This window comes from Tachypleus tridentatus, chromosome 8, assembly GCF_004210375.1.
Source record: "Tachypleus tridentatus isolate NWPU-2018 chromosome 8, ASM421037v1, whole genome shotgun sequence".
NCBI lineage: Eukaryota > Metazoa > Arthropoda > Merostomata > Xiphosura > Limulidae > Tachypleus > Tachypleus tridentatus.
In genome coordinates this window covers 87,073,852-87,096,083 of record NC_134832.1, presented here as the reverse complement: position 1 = coordinate 87,096,083, position 22,232 = coordinate 87,073,852, and the positions used below count along the sequence as shown (strand labels likewise).

At 31.7% G+C, this 22,232-nt stretch overlaps 1 protein-coding gene across 1 annotated transcript in view; it reads right to left on the bottom strand.

Moving 5' to 3' along the window:
- Positions 1-21,669, bottom strand: part of Srp54k (signal recognition particle 54k) — a 33,926-nt gene extending 12,257 nt beyond the window's left edge. The window contains exons 1-9 of the mRNA XM_076449960.1: positions 21,455-21,669; positions 17,683-17,774; positions 12,647-12,731; positions 11,744-11,848; positions 11,104-11,228; positions 10,472-10,622; positions 4,102-4,161; positions 2,862-2,950; positions 1,203-1,303 (exon numbers count right to left, since the gene is read on the bottom strand). Of these exons, the coding sequence (XP_076306075.1) occupies positions 1,203-1,303; positions 2,862-2,950; positions 4,102-4,161; positions 10,472-10,622; positions 11,104-11,228; positions 11,744-11,848; positions 12,647-12,731; positions 17,683-17,774; positions 21,455-21,532 (886 nt within the window). The 5' untranslated portion in view covers positions 21,533-21,669. The remainder of the gene's footprint in view (positions 1-1,202; positions 1,304-2,861; positions 2,951-4,101; positions 4,162-10,471; positions 10,623-11,103; positions 11,229-11,743; positions 11,849-12,646; positions 12,732-17,682; positions 17,775-21,454) is intronic.
- Between the last annotated feature and the right edge of the window lie 563 nt (positions 21,670-22,232).

Sequence of the window (22,232 nt, the reverse complement as noted above, 5' to 3'; positions counted from 1 at the left end):
GAAAAGCTTCATTAAAAACAATACAATGGTACTACTGAAAAACAATGTGTGTAACATTTGGTGATTTAAATCTTCAAGAGATTTTAATCAGTTAAAGCAAGCATTATCACTTGTGGGTTTATTACATTAACTCTTTGACGTGTGTAATATTCTACATGCACTATATTTTAAAATCTGACCACCAAAGTAATTACCACAATGTGTAATACATGTGTAATATTCTACATGTACTATATTTTAAAATCTGACCACCAAAGTAATTACCACAATGTGTAATACATGTGTAATATTCTACATGTACTATATTTTAAAATGTGACCACAAAAGTAATTACCACAATCATAAATCTTGCATTTATACCAAATAAATACACTAAGAAGCAGAAACACAAGTAAAATTTAGAATAACATATGCATTTGACTTCTACATTAGATAAGCAGATCAAAAACTGATATTAGAAAGTCAAAAATATGTCTGACTGCATTAAAGCAAGACAGGATCAGTCTTATCTAGCTTTTAAAAAGTATCTCAAGCCAACCAACAATACAAAATACTCTACTTTCATATATATATATTTATGATAAAAATATACTTTACTATAAACAAAACGTTTTTCCAGCAATACTTAATTTTTTTTATGTTATCAATGGTATTTACTCAAAAACTTCAAGAAAAAAATGTGGATTTTCTGAGAGCTTTAATTTCTAAGAACATAGAATACAATTATTATTCATTCACGGGTTTGGCACGTAGTTCCAAACAACAGACACCACAAAAGCTTGATTATGTACTGCACAGTGCAGTTTACACATGAAACACATAACTGAGAACAAGTAAAATATTTTTATACTTTAGGTGATTAAATTTTTCACATGTTCCTAAGTTAGTTGGTTTAGAAAATAAGCAATCAAAGAATCGTCAGTTCATACTCTCAACTATCTCTTAGTTTTCTTTTTTTCCCGTACTCAACTTCACGTGGCTCATATTACAGAAGACTAAATAAATGGTTTGGAGATCAAGGATCAGGTCAGAAGAAAACACCATAGACAAATAAACTTTATACAATGGGCACAATAATAATAATAAAGGGAATTTAAATATTTTCTGTTCAGAACAGCTTGGCAATAATTAGTATACAAGATTTATTATCTGCTATGCTACTCTTAATAAGACGGTGGTACATGTATTTACTTCATAATTACCTAGCAGCTTGCTGACAAAAGGCTTGACTTTAAAAGGTTCAAAATCATCTATATGTTCACCAGTACCTATAAATATAATTGGACTGCGGGTTGCTGCTACCCTGAAAAAATAGAAAATTGGGCTTTGATAATATTTGCTTTTAGCACATAGATAAAGAAAATGCAAGTACATTATCTTCATAAAATATTTTACAAATACTTCACTAAACTCACAGTACATTACTCATGATAAATACTTCTAGTGTTAAAATTTACATTAACAGACACTATACTAGAATAAAAAACTCTGCTGAACCTTCATTTCTATGATATTTTCCAACAGATTTTAAATTTGGGTGCAATTATCATGAACTTCTCCTGCCTTACTTTTTATTTACAAATACAATACAAAAACAATTTCCACTCAGTATAACTGCACATTAACCTCCAATTTTCACATATTACAATAATTAGAAGCATTGATCAATTGTCTTTGTTCATTTTAGATATTCATACAAAGCTTCTAAGAGTTATCTGCACTAGCCATCCTCAATTTTGAACTGGTAGACTAAAAGGAAGATAGCTGATAAAAAACACTCACCATCAACCCCTAGGTTACTCAAATCAAAGAGGGTTTTGACTGTCACACTTATAATACTCATGGCTTCAAATTGTGAATCTTGATTTTATGGAAATAAGACATGAATCATAGGTCCTTGCACTTACATTCTAGCATGCTAACCACTAAGTCATATCCAATTCAAACAGGTCAAATCTTGACACTGCATGAGTTTTTACAAAGAAGCATAATATTTCTTGACTTCTACATCTCACATTAAACAGACATAACTCAAGAATTTTAAATCTCAGAGTAAACAGACATAGCTAAAACCTTGAATCCTGCATAAATGGTCATAGCTCAAGCCTTTTTTCCACAAATCATATTAAATAGATATACATCAAAACTTGACTTCTACACCTTACACTAACCAGAGATATACATTAATATTTGATTTTAACATCTCACATTAAACAAAGTTAACAAACACATACATCTAAGTCCTACATTACACAATGCCATAAATTTAACCATGACCCCCTTTTTTTTTACTACATTTACATTTCAAAGTTTTATCAAATCAAGATCTATATGCTTGGAGCTAACTTTCCTTTATCAGGTCAAACACATACATTCTCACCATACACACACACATTCATGTATGTGTGTGGTAGGATGTTTCTTACAAATCTTATCTTTAGAATCCATATCTATGAAAATTATATTTTGTTTGTTTTTGGAGTTTTATGCAAAGCTATCCAAGGGATATCTATGCTAGACATTCCTAATCTAGAAGCAATACACTAAAAGGAGGGCAACTAGTTAAAACCACCCACTGTCAACTGTTGTGCTACTCATTCACTAATGACAAGTGAAAGTGACTGTCACATTACAACACTCTCATGGTTGAAAGGGTTAATATATTCAGTGATGGGATTTGAACTCAATTCACAGTTGAATGCCCTAACCACTAAGACTTAATTACATTTTAAAGTGAGATTTTTAGCTTTAAAACATTTGATAAAAAGCAATTTTGATTATTTACACACATAAAAGTTTCACCGTAGTTACAATTACATCTCAAAATTAGTCAAATAGAAAAAATTAGTTTGAATACTTACGCACTAAGAGCTCCACCTCCTTTAGCATGTCCATCTAATTTTGTGACAATTACAGCTCCTACATCTACTTTTTCTTTAAAGGCACGTGCCTACAAAACAAGACCAAAATATATGTATTGAATAATATAACAAGAAAATTACTTGAGAATAAAAAAAATTTAATTTTCTGAGAACAACAAATGGCAATGCAGGAAGCCACAAATATTTTTTGCAATCAAAATAATAATAATTTGAAATACTAATTTTGATTAGCTACTTGTTTTTGTGACTATTTGTACTAACTGATTAAGCTAAATAGCCTAGAATTAATTGAAAATAATAATTAAAAATCATATTGTCAATACCTTGATTACCTGAAAAGGATGAATAATGGAAAAACACTAATTGTAACTTTGCTAATTAATTGAAAAAAAGATATTTTGTTGAATCAAAAAAACAAATCTGTTTATCAACAGAAAACATTAACCATTTATTTAACTATTTGTTTTGAACTAAAATGTTCAAACTAGAATTAGATTGATTTTACAAAGTTGTCAACATGTCTTTCCCATAAGTCTGAGATTTGCAATTTTTCATTTCACATTTTAATGCATAGATTATACACACAATATGATTAAAATTAGCTCATTAAATATGTACATACATGTTAAAATTACCTGATTTTTTATGATGAAAAACTGAAACTTCAAAGACTTGCACTCTTTTTTTAAATTTGAGAATCAACTTTGCACATTATTCTTTTTTGAAGACAGCATGTCATAATCATTCCCATGTACGAAGCAAAATTATATTCATGTCAGTTTTTGTTATTTCTTTTTTTTTAATTGTTTTCCATTGAACATTGGTTTTCTTCAACAACTACAGTTTTTAATGTGATGGTTGATATTTGTGACATCCGACAGTTCAGATAGTTGTACAATAAAACTTAAATAACTTGACACTCATCTCAATGAAAACAATGAAGTTTCTGAATATTTTGTAAAACAGAGTGCATACAATCACATATGAATTGGCACATAAAATCAAAAATAAACTTAATAGTGTTAATTATGTTTCCTTGAACTTCTAATGAAATAGAATACACAATCTTGTATAAACTCCCAAAACAAAACACAAATATAAATATTGCAGGATCTTCATTGTCCACCTAAGGTATTAAAAAATACAACTTGTACAGCCTTGCATAAAATGTGATTAGAAAGAACCACAAAATATAGAAGAGTATATAATTATTTTTCACCTGAGCTTCACAAGCCTGGCCAATGGAAGCATCCATGACAAAAATAATGTTGTCTGGACTCTGAAAACATATACAATAAAATATTCAGTACATTTTCTTTATTTATTTTTAATTTACAGTTTGAAATATAATACATATATAAACTAATATTTTTAGTCATATTTTCATCATTCATTTATTCATTCTGAAACTTTTGATGGATTCCTTGACCCCCAATAAAACTACAAAGTTTCAAATTTACATAAAGTACAAGATGATTAAAACAGTAATCATTTCCAATATCAAGTTTACAAAATCATATAATACAGTTCACTTCCACTTGATGTTGAGCTACAGAGTCATTTCAGAAATTCTCACTTATTACATAATTATCAGCTATGGAATGTAATTCAAGGTCATCTTATAACTACCTTATTTCAATCTTATTTCTCTTATCTTGTCTAAAGCTTTAGCTCTTAATAGAATGCACACTGCTTCAAACAAGTGGTCCATCAGTATGCATGCTTACCAAAATGTAAAATGAGGACTGAATCTTTTCAGGTGTCAGTGTTATTATGGACTCCAGACTGTAAAGTACTGATGAAAGACCCCAGCTGAAATCACCAGTATGTGAGCATTTTTTACTTCTTTTTACAACTTCCACATTTCCTTACAGTTCCAAGTACTACAACATTAAGATAAGCATGCATAATCTCAAATGGGTCTTTAAAATTCCTTTGTTTGTCAAGTTATGTTCAAGACAATGCATGTGATCAAGCAGGGGATGTTCCTTCAGCTCCAAATAAACCACACAAACTTAGTGAGAAGTGACTGAAGGATGGAAACTGGCTGATTGTCAAAAAATAGCAAACTGGAATAAGCCTCATCGCTTTAATATACGTGCAATGCTAGAATGTATTCAAAAACTATAACTTATTTCAACTTTTGGTTTTTTCAATGCAGACCAAAAGTTATAATTTTCCCATACTTAAAATGTATTTCCAATAGGTACTTACCACTCACAAAGTTAGCTATTCTTGTTCAGTGCTGACTTTTTCTTTATGCATACCACAAGCCTTGAGCTCCCCCCTGCTATATTCCAACATGTCTCTCATGCAAATCATCAATGCATCATCTCTTAACCAATAGTAGCATGACATGCTCACACAATACATGACTCTCTCTTCACTCTTCTAATGAACCTTCACTTCAAAGTTTGGCAAAAGGTTGGAGCACCAGAGAAGTGGGGAGGAAAAATAGAAAGTACAAGAGGTGGTAAATACCTATCAGATATAGATTTGTAGTATAGGAAAATTATAACCTTCTCTCACAAGATTAACTAGAATTCCACACTGAGAAAAAGGAGGGAACAGAGAGAGGAAATAACATAACTACTAGAGAAAGCATCCACAGAATACCCCTGACACTGAGAGAAAGAGATCTGAAGATCAGAAGTGGGAAACCACACCAACTTTTAAGTTTGTGTAAAGAGTGTGTAATACACATGGGCAGAAAATGTGAGGTGTAAAGTGGCTAGAACACAGTGGACTATACTTAGTAAGTCAACTACATCAAAACCTCCTTGTGGAGAACTAACATCCATGCAAGGATAGGATAAGTATCATGTTATCTTCACCTCAAACCCAAGAATCAGGAATTACAACCCACACCAATTTCTGGATATGTCACAGGTATCATCATAAACATATCTAACAGGGAATTGTCATTTAGTATCAAAAGGATGTCTGTTGCAAAGAATCAACTACCCCAGTTGAGACACAGACCAGCACCATCCAAATATAATAACATCCCCATAAGAAGAGAATATGAAATAGTCAAGAGTAGAACCTGAACAATCCCAAGCACTACTGTTGTGACCTAAGACACAAGTGAAGCAAATGGGGGAGGATGATATACAACCCAAACCCACGTGAGAATTTATGGTGACTGATTCACTCAAATCCAAAACCACAATGCCTGGAACTGACTTCCACAAGAAGGAAGGATGAGGGCTCCCACTTAAAGGGGTGAGCTGAAATTACAACAGCCCAATTTCGGTGTATATGTAATGTGTATCAGGAGGCAACATCACCCAGTAAGGTGACAGCTCAACTCCAGTGATTGTGTAAATGTGGTCAGGCAGCAAACAACCAGCAAAATGGCAGCTCAACTCCTCTGCAGGCCACAATGTATCTATACCAGCAGAACACCACCATACTACTCTCAACTGAATGGTTTTAATCTGTTTCTTGTGGAATATATTTAAGAAGATAACTTCATAGTCAACCACCCCAGTGGCTTGGAACTCTAAATGGCAAGAAATCTAATACTCCACTCAAGGAAGGAGGGTGACAATGCAGTGGAGAGTGTGACCACTAGAGACAGTGTAATAGGTGATTACAAAACCTGAATTTGTAAAGCAGACCATATCAAGAGACTCACTTGAGGCATGACAAGGATGGCAGCAATCCTCTTTTACTTTACCCATGCAGTCCATGGGTGGTTTGGTCTAGAATGGGCATGTTTATCAAGCAAAATACTGTAAGGTTATTCACCTTCAACCAATCTTGTAGAACACCCCATCTTGACAGTGAACATGTGAAGCCATGGATGAAAGAGTCGATGACTTAGAGTGTGAATTTACAGTTAAAGAATGCCTATTCAGGCAACACCTGCCAGGTGTTAAACAGTAGGAAAGAAAAAAAAAGGATGAATAAACTTTATTAGGTAAAGTCATACCAAAGTCTAAAGAATGGCAATGGGTGGTAGATGAAATCCCAACAAGGAAACCACAAGATGATGTAGACAGTGGAAGATGAGCATACATAATCCACATGTCAGAATGCAGACAGAATCTCCTACACTATACAACAAAGATGAGAAACAAGGAAAACAGTAAGGTATAGGATGTGATGAAAGGACAACTAAAACAAGTCTGGGAAGAAGAATGGTAGGAAAAAATTAGCCACTTGAACCAAAAAGTGGGCCTAACTGGTAGGGGGAGAGGGTGAAAATAAAGAGAAATAATTGTCAGGAGGTAAAGAGTCAGGATCATTATCTTGGAAGACAGCAAAATAGGCTTGAGAAGAATGAAGAACCCTGACTGGATATATAAGCCTATCAAGACCCAGAGAATGGTAAATTGGGAAAGAAAAGGAAGGCAGAAAAAGAGGGGCATCCCTCCCAAGATGCCAGTATCTCCTGGAGGAGGAATGAATCAGATAAAAAAAAAAGACAGGTTGTGGAAAAAGGGTAAGTGAAATATTAATAGCAAATAAATCTGATCACTGACATCCACAAGTTAAGAGAAGATATTATATAGTGTGGGAAAAATCTAACATTGAACATCAGGAAGTGATTCAAACAAAAGTAAAGTAAGAGAATGATACTACATGATTGACTCAATCCAGGACGGGACACCAGTGAGAACGATATAACCACAAGGAACACATGAGCATGGGAAAAACAGAGGAAGTAGAAATATTATGGAATCAGCAAAATGAAAGGTATGGGAGAAAAACTATCTGATACCTGGAAAGCAAAGAAAATAAAGATCAATGAACAAAGAGTGAGGTAAGAATTTCTGCCACATGAGCCAGAATAGTGAAGTCAGCAGAAAACTCTCTAGTAGTATACCAACTGTGGAAAATCTGCCACTTCCATCGTGTACACCACATAAAATGAATGAATGGAAATCACTAACAAGGAAGTGACTTGACATGTGAAACTGGATAATGTTCCCAAGGACGTGACAAAAGATAGGTATGCAGAGATAAAACATGAAAGTTGGGATGTAGAACACATGATCGAAGTTGATAAAAAAAGGGAGGGAAAAGCAGATGAAGAACAGTGAGGAGAAAGGTGGGAGAGGAGCAGCTGACACAACCTTGGAAACCAAGACTGATTTGGTCAATAGGGAAAAATCATGAGGGCTCGACAAGGAGTGGAACAGAAAATAACTCAGTGATGTCAATGGATGGATAAGACACATAAAAATACTTGTGTGACCAATGCAGGTTGAAAGTTACAACTGCCAGAGTCTGAAGAGTCCATGAAAAGATATAAATCTGGATGCAGGAAAGGAAGCAGTACACTTATCGATGAATGGGCATGGTCCAACGACAAATGGAGAGAGTCTCTTAGGGATATATGAAGAGAAATGGGGGTGAAAAGAAGATCCTGATCAAGGTGTTATTGTTCTTAAAATGCTCTCTGAAGGAAATATAAATAGGAATGACTGAGAGGGACCAGTGAAGTCAAGAAAGACCAAATTCCTGAAAGAAATAGAACTTCACAAGCAGTATGTGATTGGGCTGAAAGGGAGTGATTTAACTAAAATTCCATTAAACTAAGTTGTGAAGGAGAAGAGAGTTCAACAGGTGTTTAAGTTGAAAAAGGCCCTCAATTGAACAAGATAGTGAGCAGGTCAGAGGAAGGAATTGTGTATTTTAACCAACCAGCCTATCCTGGTTGCTACAGAAAGGAGCTGCTGAGTAAAGAGTGGTTGATTCCAGTTTGAAAGGAGACACAAGAAGCCAGCCTTCCATATAATTATGAAATTGCTGTCCCAAAACATGAAGATGATGTGCAAAAGTCCAGACAATTCAACCAAAGATGGAAAGTGCTGAAGCCAGTCTGAAGGGAAGGGCAAGAGAGTAGTTTCATCATGTGAGATATGCACAGGTGACATCTATATGTGATAACCACAACCCAAGAGATAGGAGAAAATGACCATCTCAGAGAATGAAGGACTCCAATGTGAACATGGATATTAATATAAACAGGATAAGGTGAGAACAGTTAATTGCCAGTCACCAATCCTTGGGTATCTTGGGACAACAAAAAGGCAGGAACAAAAATCCCATAACAGATGGGAAACAGGGTGAATTGCCCAATGCCAGAGCCAAGCCACTTCCAACAAAAGCTGGTCAATCATGGAAGCTCAAGGAGGAGGGTGAAAAATAAGGAAATAAAAACCAGAGATGGTGTATTTTTTGGGGGTGGGAGAGGAGATCGAGGCAAATGAGGCTCCTATGAAGACAAATGGCAACAATATTTGTAAAGGTGGAATGTTGGTAAACCAAAGACATCCAAAGCCTAATAATTTCTGAAACCACATCTAAGACAAAAACACTGAAATGAGGCCCAATTTAAAATTCTACAATATAATGAAGGATAAACAGACCAGAGCCAACATAGACAGTCTGATGACAGATCGGAGTGAAATAAACCATAGTCCTCAAGAGCATGCATAGCAGCAAAGCTAAATGACTGTAATGAAACTGAATATCAGGGAAAGGAAGAAAATCTAAAAGTAATAAGTAAGAATTAGGTAAATTATAATTAAGTAACAGAGAGTAAAGATCACAAACCTGAGGAATAATTCTACTAAAATTGAAATAGGTCTAGAAGACACCAGGAAATGGAAACTGTAATAATCAGCAAATTCTGGAGACAGAAAAAAGACAAAGGCTCAGAAATATCAGTGGATGCCACGGCAAAGGCTGGGAATAAAGTTTGAGCCATGTAAAATTAATCTTCTGATACATAAATGCAAATAAATCCATCATCCGATAACCCCAAAATAGTAACACATACCTCACAATTCATAGCATGGAAAGTGAATACCAAATACAAGTACAGAAAAAAGCAACTTCAATAAATTGAAAAAAACGAATATAATAATGAAGTTCAATAAATCAAATTAATTTGAAAATTAACAACTTTTCACGGTAAACAAAGTCAAACATATGGCAATAAAGAAATAAAAAAGCGCATCATAACTCAAATGCTGCCATATGATAAATGAAGGTTCAGTAGAAGAGTGAAGTGAGAGTTATGTGTCAGTAAGCACGTCATGCTACTATTGGTTAATAGATCATACATGATGAGTTACATGAAGGGCATCTTGGAACAGAGTACTACCCATAAGGAAGTAGCACAAGGCATGTACCATGCATAACTAAAAAGTTTGCATATAGATGGCAACATTAAACAAGAATACCTAATCTTGTGAGAGAAGGTAACTACCAAATCAGAATAATTCGTATGGTTCACATGTCAGAAATGTTTAGTTTTTGTTGGGTTCTTTTCCACTACAACCCTTATACATGTACAAAAGTTATGTTTTCCTTTTTTGTATTTTATAGTAATTTTTTTGTGCAAGAGAGAGATGATAACATCCATTATAAATTTATATATCTTCATTTTAAAATGTGAAAATACCAAAACTGTCCCAAAGTTTAGCAAATAAGAAAATTATAAAATTAAATCTTGTAAGTACAAGAACTTCAATGTGCATGTTATTGAATATTATTCAATAGAAACCAGATTATTTCATCTTATTTTGCAAAGTCTGGAAATAAAGTATCACATCAAAGTTAATACTCACCACAGCGATAGACACCTGTAACATTTCCTCAAACAGTGAATCTTCTTGTTTGTGACGACCACTGGTGTCAACTATAATAATTTCAAATCCTTCATTCTTAAATTTTTCCACTCCATCTTGAGCTATAACAACTGGGTCTACTTCTGTATAACTGATGAGAAAGTTTAAAATAAGTTCAATTATACACCAACTAATTTGTAACTGGATGTAAAACTAACAGTCAACATCAATAATGGCTACACTGTCACACACCAACAGTCAACACCAATGATGGTTACACTGTCAGTCACACATTAACAGTCAAAATCAATGGTGGTTACACTGTCAGTTACACATAAACAGTCAAAATCAATGGTGGTTACACTGTCAGTTACACATTAACAGTCAAAATCAATGGTGGTTACACTGTCAGTTACACATTATCAGTCAAAAACAATGATGGTTACACTTACTTGCACAGTAACAGTCAAAACCAATAATGGTTGCATTGTTACTCACACACTAACAATAAATACCAAAGATGGTTACATTGTTATTTTCCACAATGAACAAACATGTAAAATTAGCAGGTTTTACTATAGTATAACTTATGATAAGTATCTAAAACCTGCTTCAGAGTACTTCAATGTTACCTCCCGTAGAAGGGGATCCTTGCTTTCGTAGCATTTTGTTTTAGCTGATCAAATGCTCCAGCACGAAATGTGTCAGCACACACCAGGCTTGTCTTCCATCCTTTCTTCTGATAGTAATAGGCTAGCTATTACAAAATTCAAGTTACTAATGTTTAGTGTTCATTTCCTAACTATTTTAATCTTCAAAATAAGTATTAAATAATTTCATCTAGTGTACAGTATGCCAGCCTTTACAATAATAATTCATTATTCCTGCATTTCATTTTCATGGTCTCACAAAGAAAAGAAAATATTTAAACTCTAAAAATATATCAAATGCCCAGATATAACCACAGAAAAAATAATTTAAAGTATCGAACTGTTCCCATAAAATGGTTAATTACACTTGTTTTTTTAAAGAAAAACAAGACAGCATTTGAACCCAGCATATTTTTCTCACCAACACTTTACTTGGAGAGAAGTACATCTATAACAACATTGTTCAGTATTTCATGAAGTGGTAAAGACCATTACAAACATAACAGAATGCTCACCCAGCTTGAATTCTATAAGTTAAGCACTCAACAAAGTTCTGCATTAAACAGAAAATAAATTTATTACAAATCTTTATGTTATAATAACTTAAAATAATTATTCATACCTTGGTACATGTGGTAGTTTTACCACTTCCCTGCAGACCAACAAACATAATAACATTTGATTTGGCTTTTGTTGGTTGATAAGCTTTGACACCAGGATCAACAAGCTAACATGATACAAAAAAAAATCTATCATTAGTGGCTAAAGTAAATTAATAGTTGATTCAAATTCACATATTTGTTTTCACACTATAATGTATCAATAAATATGTTTTACGTCTAAACTGATACACTTGTATTCTTTCACAGACTTTATATACTCTAAACATGTAAGAATTATTTTTTTTCATAAAATAATCACACATTTCTAATTTAACTTTATCATTGTTGTTTGGTCTTAAATAAACCAAAGTAATTAATTTCTAAAGCATTTGGACTTCAAATTAAATAATGTGCTGAACTAAACAAGAGTATTATTGAGCTGGTATCTTGTGCTATAAAATTAAGGTTTAAAAAATAATTACAATTTATTCTTATAATACTGCAATTTACTTATGCTTGACAGAAAAAGGAAAAAAAAAACATTTCTTTCTCTTACCAGGTACTGTTAATGTGCAAAGAAGGTACAAAATTATACAAAGTAACAATTTTATCATGTTCAGCCCTTAAGTGACTTCACAAATGCCCAACATATTTTAAATGGAAAGTGATATAATAATAAATATATACTGGTGCATGGGTTACTTGTAGGGAACTGAAAACAATACTCATATGATGAGGTTGGCTGAAATCGACTGTTACATTCAGCCATTCTTCATTCAAACCTTTTTTTTTTTCCAAACACTGTAGTAGCACCTTTCAATCAAAAGTTAATTTAAGATATGCAACAAATAACTGAAAAAATATGACTGCAGCATAATAATATAAATCTGTTAACAATGACAAGTAATTTCCAGCCATCCTACCTTTACAAGTTCCTTAAAAACTGCTGATTGAATCATTCTTCGCTTATTTAATCCTCCAGCCATATCTTCAAAATCAATCACTGATCTGTAAAGGTGTACAAAAAAAAATTATCTTAGGAGGGACACTGAATAATTGGCAAAAAAACTCAGCTATGGACTACCATGATGATTCAGGGTAAAAATGAGTTGTCATATAAGAATATAGCAATTTAAAATAAAAAAGAAAGATTAGCCAGAGATTCTCTGATGAGAATCCATTACATTAGAAAAAAAAAAAAGTTGACTTTACTCAATATTGTCAGGGTTTACATATAGGGCAGTTTCTTTACAATAAACAAACAGCACACAGCCAACTTGCTTTAAAATAACATTAAAACAAGTCAAATGTATATATAAAAGTTTGTTACACTGTTGAATATCACAGTTGTATCCAGATTTGTAAATAACTTGTCATTTTCCTCATCAAACTATATACAGGTTGATTAAATTACTTTAGAAACCAACTGATAAGATGAATTATTTTTCTCTACTATTTCATATTAAAATTATCACCATATGCTCTTTATCATCTTTAATCTAGATCTTTCAAACTACATTTTTATGAGCATTTATATCCTGACAGAGGTCTAGAACATTCCACACACTACTAGATATTATGATACTCAATTAAAGCAATGAGAAAAACTCTGAAGGTTCTAGTAACATGACTCAATAATGCTCATCAATTCATAACTAGTGAATTACACAATATATGGTACACAAACAATTACACAAATGAACTTGCAATAAGTTATTGCTTGTGAAAAAAACAACTAAATTTAACACTCCCTCTATATAAACTATCTAAAACATAACACATTGAAGTTAAACAGTTGTGTAGTATCTAAAAACTTCAAAATCTATACTTTTGAAGTTAATGAATTTTGGTACCAAAAATCTCATTTCTTGTAACAGTAACTAACATCAAAAAGTAGACATGGTGTAGTCATGAGTGGTATATTAGGTTCTTCTTTGACCAGTTGCTTTTGTTCTAGTGAAAAACAACAGATGGAAAAATTTCCACAGAAGTTGAAGTCATTATACAATAACAAACATGGTTTAAAACTTGCTTGAGACAATGAATTTATGTACCTATTGTTTTATTAAATGTTTCATCAAATCATTGACAAACTTTGTTCTTATTAATATTGTTAAATAAATGAATTACAAAATAAAATTACAAAAAAATAAGTTTGAATTTGTTGTTCTTGTTGTTGCTGAGTTTTATACAAGACAATACCTTGTTACACCTAGTATTGAAATGTGCATTTTTATTAGTTGGAGGTCATTGCACATCAACATTTCAACAAATCAGTATTCATGTTCTTTGTAACCTTGTTACGAGTTCACAGAATGGGAGCCCAATCAAATAATAAACAAAACTTGCTGCTTGAATATTTTTAAAGAGATTAAGGATCAGTAATTAATGTATGTTGAAATTAGAAAATATGAGGACAAGCATAAGAAAAGACTTATTGAGCCTTGTAAGTTTAAAACTATATGTAAGAGTTTTAGAGTTGAATTAGTGTTTTGTTGATGCTTGCTAAGCATGTAAAAATAAGAGTTAAAATACAGTTCATTTATAAAAATTCATTAAATTTATTTGGTGTTAAAAAATCTAATGTTGCATTAATTTTTCAGTAAATAAACAATAACACCTCAAATTATTGGAAGGCCAAGCAATTTTTACACTAATAATCTTCAGGTAATAGGAAATGAGTTTTGAGCAATAAAAATTTACAACACACAGTTGGGTGAACAGACAAGCAAGTCCTCATGTTATTTTAAAGCCCTAATATATGGCATTTTTACTATCTTTAAGTTTTCTGATCATGTTCAACAGTTCTTGAAGTATCTAAATAGTAAATAAAAGCTGTATCTGATTCATCTTTGGACATCAACCAGGACACAAGCTTCCTTTCTTAGATACATTAGTTCATAATTATGATGTAATACCATGTGTGAGGTTCACCACAAAACAAAGATTTCCCAGCTTAGATTTCACCTTTACTAGCTGTATACCAAGTTCATTCAAGGATAACTTGATTCTTTTTTTGCACAGAAAATCTCAAACTCTATAATTTTTCCAAGAAAAATTTTATAATTTAAAGATATTATCAGGTAAAAATTGGTTTTAATACTTGATAGAAATAATAAGTTGAAACTATTTTAATAAATAAAACTATATAAAACTACTAATACATAGAGTTTCAAGATATCCAACTCATAATGTAACAATTTTATCGGCAAGCCTGCTTCATTTGTTCAAAAATTGAATAGTTTCTTTCATAATATGTAACCACAAACAAAATTAAGATGTACTCTTAAACCAGAATGACTGTTACAGAACTTTAATTATAAAGACAATCTATCCACTTAAAATATCAAATGTTGTAAGTTAATTTATATGTCTTTATTGTAAACATGATTATGTAAGATCTACTGTAAGATGGTATGTGTAAAAGTACACGGAGAACACTATAAATGAATATCATGTATCAGGTCATCCCATAAGTAATGTCCAAAAATTTAATACAAAAACTGCATCATCATTTCTGTCTTTGTCAAAGGTTTTAATGACTAAAAATATGTAGTAGGTCATGTATAAAAATGTTCAGACAAATTAAAGAAACTAACCTAATTCCACTTTCTTTGATCATTAACAAAATAAACCCTTATGAAGATGGATATGTCTGAGAACACATTAGGCATATAATACATAAGTTTAAAAATGGCAATAGTGCAACAAAAATTACACAAAACATTCAAGGTGTTTATGGTGCTGAGAGTCTCAATGAAAGAAAATGTTGACGATGGTTTCAGAAGTTCAGATCAGGTGATGACAGCTTAAGTGATGCACCATGTTCAGGTCGTCCTGTTGAGTTTAATAATGACTTGTTGCTGGCTGTACTTGATGAAGACTGTGCTGTAACAGTTGAAGAACTAGCACAGAAGCTTAATTCAACCCATTCAACAGTTCACTGTCATCTGCAACAGCTTGGAAAGGTGTCAAAACTTGGAAAATGAGTCCCCCATGATTTGACAGAAGTCAACCTTAGTGAAAGAGTGGACATTTGCACTTCTCTACACTCTCATGAACATAACTCACCTTTTTTGGACAGATTAGTGACTGGAGATGAAAAATAGATATGTTATAAAAATGTTAAATGCTGCAGACAATGACTCAGTGCAGGTAAACTGGCTAAAGTATAGCCCAAAATAGACCTCCACCTAAGGAAAGTCTTAAGCATTTGGTGGGATATTGATGGTGTGATCCACTTTGAGTTGCTGTCACTCAATGTAATGATTACATCAGACTTCTATTGTCAACAGTTAGAGCACTTGAACATTGCACTGAAAGAAAAGAGGCCTGCTTTGAATAATCGTAAAGGTGTTGTGTTACACCAGAATAATGCATGGCACCCTACAGCAAGGATCACATCTGCAAAGATTGAAGAGCCAGACTGGAAAAAACTTCCACATTCTCCTTATTCTCCAGAACTTGCCCTATCTGATTATCACCTTTTCTAAAGTTTGCAGAACTATCTTGATGAAAAAGAGCTTGGAACACATGAAGATGTCAAAACTACCCTCTCTATATTCTTTTCCTCCAAACCCCAAGAATTTTATAGAAGTGGCATACAAAAGCTTGTGAATCCTTGGTAGGAAGTAATTAATAATAATGGAACATACATTATTAATTAAACAACATTAAAAGCCTTTGAAATCCTTTCTGTTTTCTGAACCTAAAATTGGACATTACTTAAGGGATGACCTGATAGATATTTACTTAAATCATGTTAAAATATTAATTATGAACAATTTGGAACATAATTTATTGCATATGTTCTAAAAAAGGAAGCAAGTATATTTGTATTTAGCTCCATAAAAAGTAAAATGTAAGTGTAGAAATGGTGTTACAAATTATAATTACTAAAATTAACTTAATATTTGATCCTAAATGCCTAATAAAAAACTTATAATACCAATTATTTGATCCATGTTTTTCTTTTTAAATACAAACTAAATACCTCAAACTGAGATTCACATAAAATTCCAAAATTGGAAGCAAATAAAACAAACAATATAAATAATAAAACCAAATAAATTATAATGATTTGCACAATCAAATCACATACAATATCATATCTCTTTGTAATGTAGTACACATAATAATCAAAATTATCCATAAAATCTTCAATCACTAGAAGTTTTAACTAATATTTAAATCTATTGCATAAAATGCATTATAAAAATAATAGCTAAAGTATAAATATATTTATACTTTTAACACTAAGAAAATAAACACAGAGAATACCTGCCACTCATTAAAAACAAAATACAGACTCTTAATAATAAAATAATAGTAACAGCTTTCAGAATATGAATATATAAACAAGAGGCTAGAAATTTATTTTGTGAATGAAAACATTCATAGTGTAAACACATCTTCTTTTGCTTTTATAAACTTCACCACTTTACTAATACAAACCATGACCGTTATTTAAGGCTAAAAAGACTGGATAACTTTTGCATCAATATAAAAAACATACAATACACAATAGCAAGTTATAATCACATGAAGGAGAATTTTTTTGCCAGATAAACACAAGGACATTCTAAGCTACCAGTATTATAATTATTATAAATTTAAACCATCAATCAATTCAAATACAAAAAACAAAATCTACTTGCAAAAAAATGATAAATGCATAGCAACATTTTAAAACACTCACTTTATAAATGTCCATAAAAAATAAATTTCAGTTGTCAAATAATACTTGTAGTTTGATTGCAGCTTGACACAGAGGCATTTGTAGGATTTACAATATATCACTCAGAAGATCAAGTTATACAAAATGAAAGAAAATCAAAATATACAAATGCAATATGTTATCAAAAATAATGCAATTAGTTTCTAAACATAATGAAAACAAATTTTAACTTACTTTAAATTTATAAGAAAATTTTAAGTTTCTAACCACAAAACTACTTACCTCACATTTTCCCTCAATTGTTTTACAAGTTTAATATTAACATCAGCCTCCAACAGAGCTGCACATATCTCCTTCAGCATAGAATCTAACACCTATATCAACAAAATAGCCATAGTTTAGTGCAAAAACTACAAGCTTTTTATCAATATAGAGTCTCGCACTAAAGACAATGACATAAGTGCTTTCAACATCCAAAATAACAAAAGCTTAAGCTAAGAGAAGAAATAATATTCTTGGTTATCAAATAATCTATGTATTTTAAGGACCTAAGAATATACTCTGCCAATCAGAAAAAAAAAATATGATTATTACTACTACTCTGTCTTCTCCATTTCAGACAATCTCCTAATTACTTTATATTTACCCATTCAAAACACTTAAACCTTAAAGTGATTCTAACTCCTATATCAGGAAAAAAACATTTTCAAAACTCTTCTGATGCTCAAACAGGAAACTTTAATATCTTTGTCAGGTAATGATAAAAAGAAAATTTATTCAACCTTATTTTCATCAACTTTTAAGAAATTAGAGTCCACATTAAAAATCTTCCAATCATGAAAAATTAACTATGTATTAATCTGACATCTTCAAAGTTTTTAAGGTTAATCTCTTCATGACTTGGATTTTTACTCTCTTCAAATTTCTCTAGTTTTTCAAAAACAGCAATTAAAACAAAAACTAACCACAAGATAAAACAAACTCCCTTCCATCTTCAAATAGATTAAGTAGTTATTCTTCATTTATAATCTAATAAAAAAAATCATATTTTAACAACATAGAAACATTCTTATTTCAATCTCTTAAAGGTTTAATTTTGTCCTACACTCTCTTTGTTACATTTTCAAAACCTTAAAACTTCCCATGTTTGGTATAATCTCCATATCATTTTTCATTAGTTATACTTAGTATGTTATAATTATGTCATAATGAATCCTCATAACAAAGTTTATTTCATGCTATACAGCATGTGTTATACACAGAAATTCATATTATAGCATGCAGTTTGCATGAGTACTATCACCATTTTAACTTTTGTTTATTTGATTTTTGGTGCCAGTTATTCTAAATAACACTTTTAAACTAATAAATTAGAAAATACCATTACTTAATGTCTTGGGGGCAAATATAATTAGAATGAAATAAGTTCCAAAAATCAAAACTAGTGCAATTATAACCTAAATTTAAGGTGCTCTTTTTGAACACACAACTCATTAAATTATTATTTGTTAAACAAAAATGTGGATAGATACAAATCATTTAGAAAGTATGTTGTAGTGAACCATGAAAACAATGATGATAATATCTGTGTATACCATGCACAAGAGTATAAATATCTTTGGAGACTGCATGCTGTACTAACTCTGTTTATTTTTTGCCAAACAAATCAATGTACATAATTTCATGATGTCAAAAATAATTTGAATAAAACACATTAGTTTCCATGCTTTCCTTTCTGTGTTTTAATGTGCATCCTCTTTAGTTGCAATTCATTTTTAGCTAGAGCTGAATATGCAACTTTTTAGGGCACAGGTTTAGCAAAATTGCCCCAACTTTCTAATTAAAATTGTCATTCTTAATTCCCTAAATAAATTTTCCCTCAAAGATAAAACAAGCAATGAAAAAGAAAACTCTTCAGCAAGCAGAAGTCTTCTCTCACCTAATAAAACTTCATACTCCAAACTGAGTGTAACCTTTTACATCCTGAGAGATTTACAATAAAATTTTGAAATTCAAATTAACAGAAAAAAACTTAGAGAACAAATCATTCCACAATTCACAAATTTAATAGAAAAATAATTTTATCAAAGCATATGCCTGCATCTGGGCTTTTATAGCTTAAAACGTTTACCTCTAAATATAAGAATTTTTATTTCTAAACTTTTCATTATACTGTAGAAACAAGCTACCTTAAGTGTCTAAAAACTAACAATCCAAATAATCAAGTCCAGTTGCATGAACTTCCTGCAAAACTTTAATCTTGTCCTCATACCTTAAGATGCTTGAATCATGCATCATTTTAATGATCATCTCCAAATCATTCTAATGTCATTCCTATTGTGAAAGACTAGATGTTCTTGTATTACTTCTTGTGTGCTTCACCTGAATATTACAATGATTCTAACAACTTTCTTCCTTCAAAATTTAAAAATTCTGTATACTCGGGAAGGAAATTTTGTTTGAAGGCTAAATTTCCTATCAGCCAGTTTGACAGAACTAATAATCATTTTCAAATCTTATTCACATTTCTCACACTCAAATTCTTATTTTTCTCTATCATCATGTCTCAATATGTGACAGTAGTTTTTTCCCTAATCAAAAACTCTGTGTTAGCACAAAATTGTAATAAAATGGTCTAAATGCAGTAAAGAGACTCATATTTGTTTTTCTCCTGATATGTATTATTACTTATCTCAGACAAATCTCCAATCTATTAAGTTACACACATCACATATTACAATTTCAAATACCAGGAAATTTTAATCTTAATTTAGAAAAATAACTGAATGTTGATATGTACAGCTACATGAGGGTTATCTGTGCTAGCCATCCCTAATTTAGCAGTATAAGACTAGAAAGTAGGCAGCTAGTCATCACCCCCCACCACCAACTCTTGGCCTACTTGTTTACCAACAAATAGTGGGATTGGCTGTCACATTATAATTCCTCACTGCTGAAATGGCAAGCACATTTGGTGTGATGGGGATTCAAACTCACAACCCTCGGATTACAAGTTGAGTGCTTTATCTACCTGGTCATGCTGGGCCGCCTTCAGATATGGTGGATGCAGTTAGTTTAAGATATTTTAAGAGAAGATCATAAATATTTGAATGATAAGAATTGAATTTGGGTATTTTATTTTAATTTTAAATATTAGATTGGCAGATGATATGACTGAGATACACCAACAGCTCAGTGCTGTTCTTCAATTAAACATAAACATGCACATGGATGAGAGAATACAAATTTAAGATCTAGAAAAGGCTGTCCATACATTTATATTTTTCTAACAGATTGAAAAGCTAATAGCATGACTTGACTTTAATTGGTAGTATAGGTGTCCTAAAAATCATACTCATTTTAACACTACACTTTTTTGTTTTTAACTGGTACTAAGTGTTGATGTATGGAGGTGAATTGATTTAACATTTGCAGTACTGTATCAATTTTAAAACCAAACATTTTTAGCACGTTTTGGAACACCTTGTACTTGTATCAGTGAAAGTTAGTCCTCTTGAAGAGTTTAAGATGGGAACTGAAAGGCTTATGAAAAATATAAGTGTGGGTCTAAATAGTTTACATTGAATTATATTGACTTTTTCTTGCAAGGAAAGTCTTGATGTTTAAACTGTCTGGGAAGTTAGCGTCACTGACAAAAAATATAGCTCCTAAGTAAGTGGCAGAATATTGTTTATTACTTTAAATAATATCATTTAATAGCTTATTATATAGTAAATACAGTCTGAGGTAACGACCAGACAGCGAACAAGAAACTCTACGATACTGTGCCGAAATTCATGTTGTCGCCGAAATTAACAACGCTGCCCGAGCCTGAACAATCAGACTCAGAATACTCTTGATTAATGACATGTGTAATAAATGTTTATAGATTTCTCTGGCTAAGTTAACCTTAATTTTAAAATTGAACCTCGACTCAAGTCAGGTTGGCGACGTAGATTTCAAGCATGACATTACTTTTTGTTTTCTTTATTCTTACCTAAATTAATTCTAACTTTTATTTCTATTAATATACTTTACATAGGTTAAAATTTACCTCTTTGTTTATGATGGTTGCATTGCTCAGTGAACGCAATGCCGAAGTTATCTTTCTCCCTAAGTCTGCCAAAACCATTTTTGAAACTTAGGAAGTACTACTAATCATCAACAAACAAATAATTATTTAAAATATTACGAACAATATTGCAAATTGATTTTACACGCACACGTAGATATCGTATGAGATAGAAGCTTAGTGCTGCCCTCTAAGACAAAAGGTAGATAAGTATTAATGATAAACTTTTAAACTTTTTACATAATTCTTTAAGAACTTTTACGCATTTGTGAATCCAAAATATTTTATTGTTTAGCTAATTAGAAATAATCAGTAAATTAAAGTATTTATTCTACCTATTAAGCTATACAATGCTTTCAACTAACGTTCAAAATGAAAACTATGTCATCCAAAGTACTTTGTCGCATTTAAAACATGAATTTTTTATCAGTATTTATGACAAAGCTACTAAGACTATCTACTGTATTTTTTCAACTACTGATCAGAAGAAAGATATCTAGTATGCAGTATTCTACCATCCACCATCAACGCTAAGGTATTGATTGTCTCTTTTATAGTATGCCCACAGCTTAAAGTGAAGGGAATATTCTGTGATTCACGCGAATTCGGAGTCAAATCAGACACAGAGAACAACATCTCATGGCCAACCTACTTCCTCAATTTATCAATAATTATACAAAGTTTAAATTTCTTCAAGGGTGATTCATCATCTATGCTGGGTGTGGTTAGCATAAAGAACAGTGGGTCGAGGGGTTCAAGG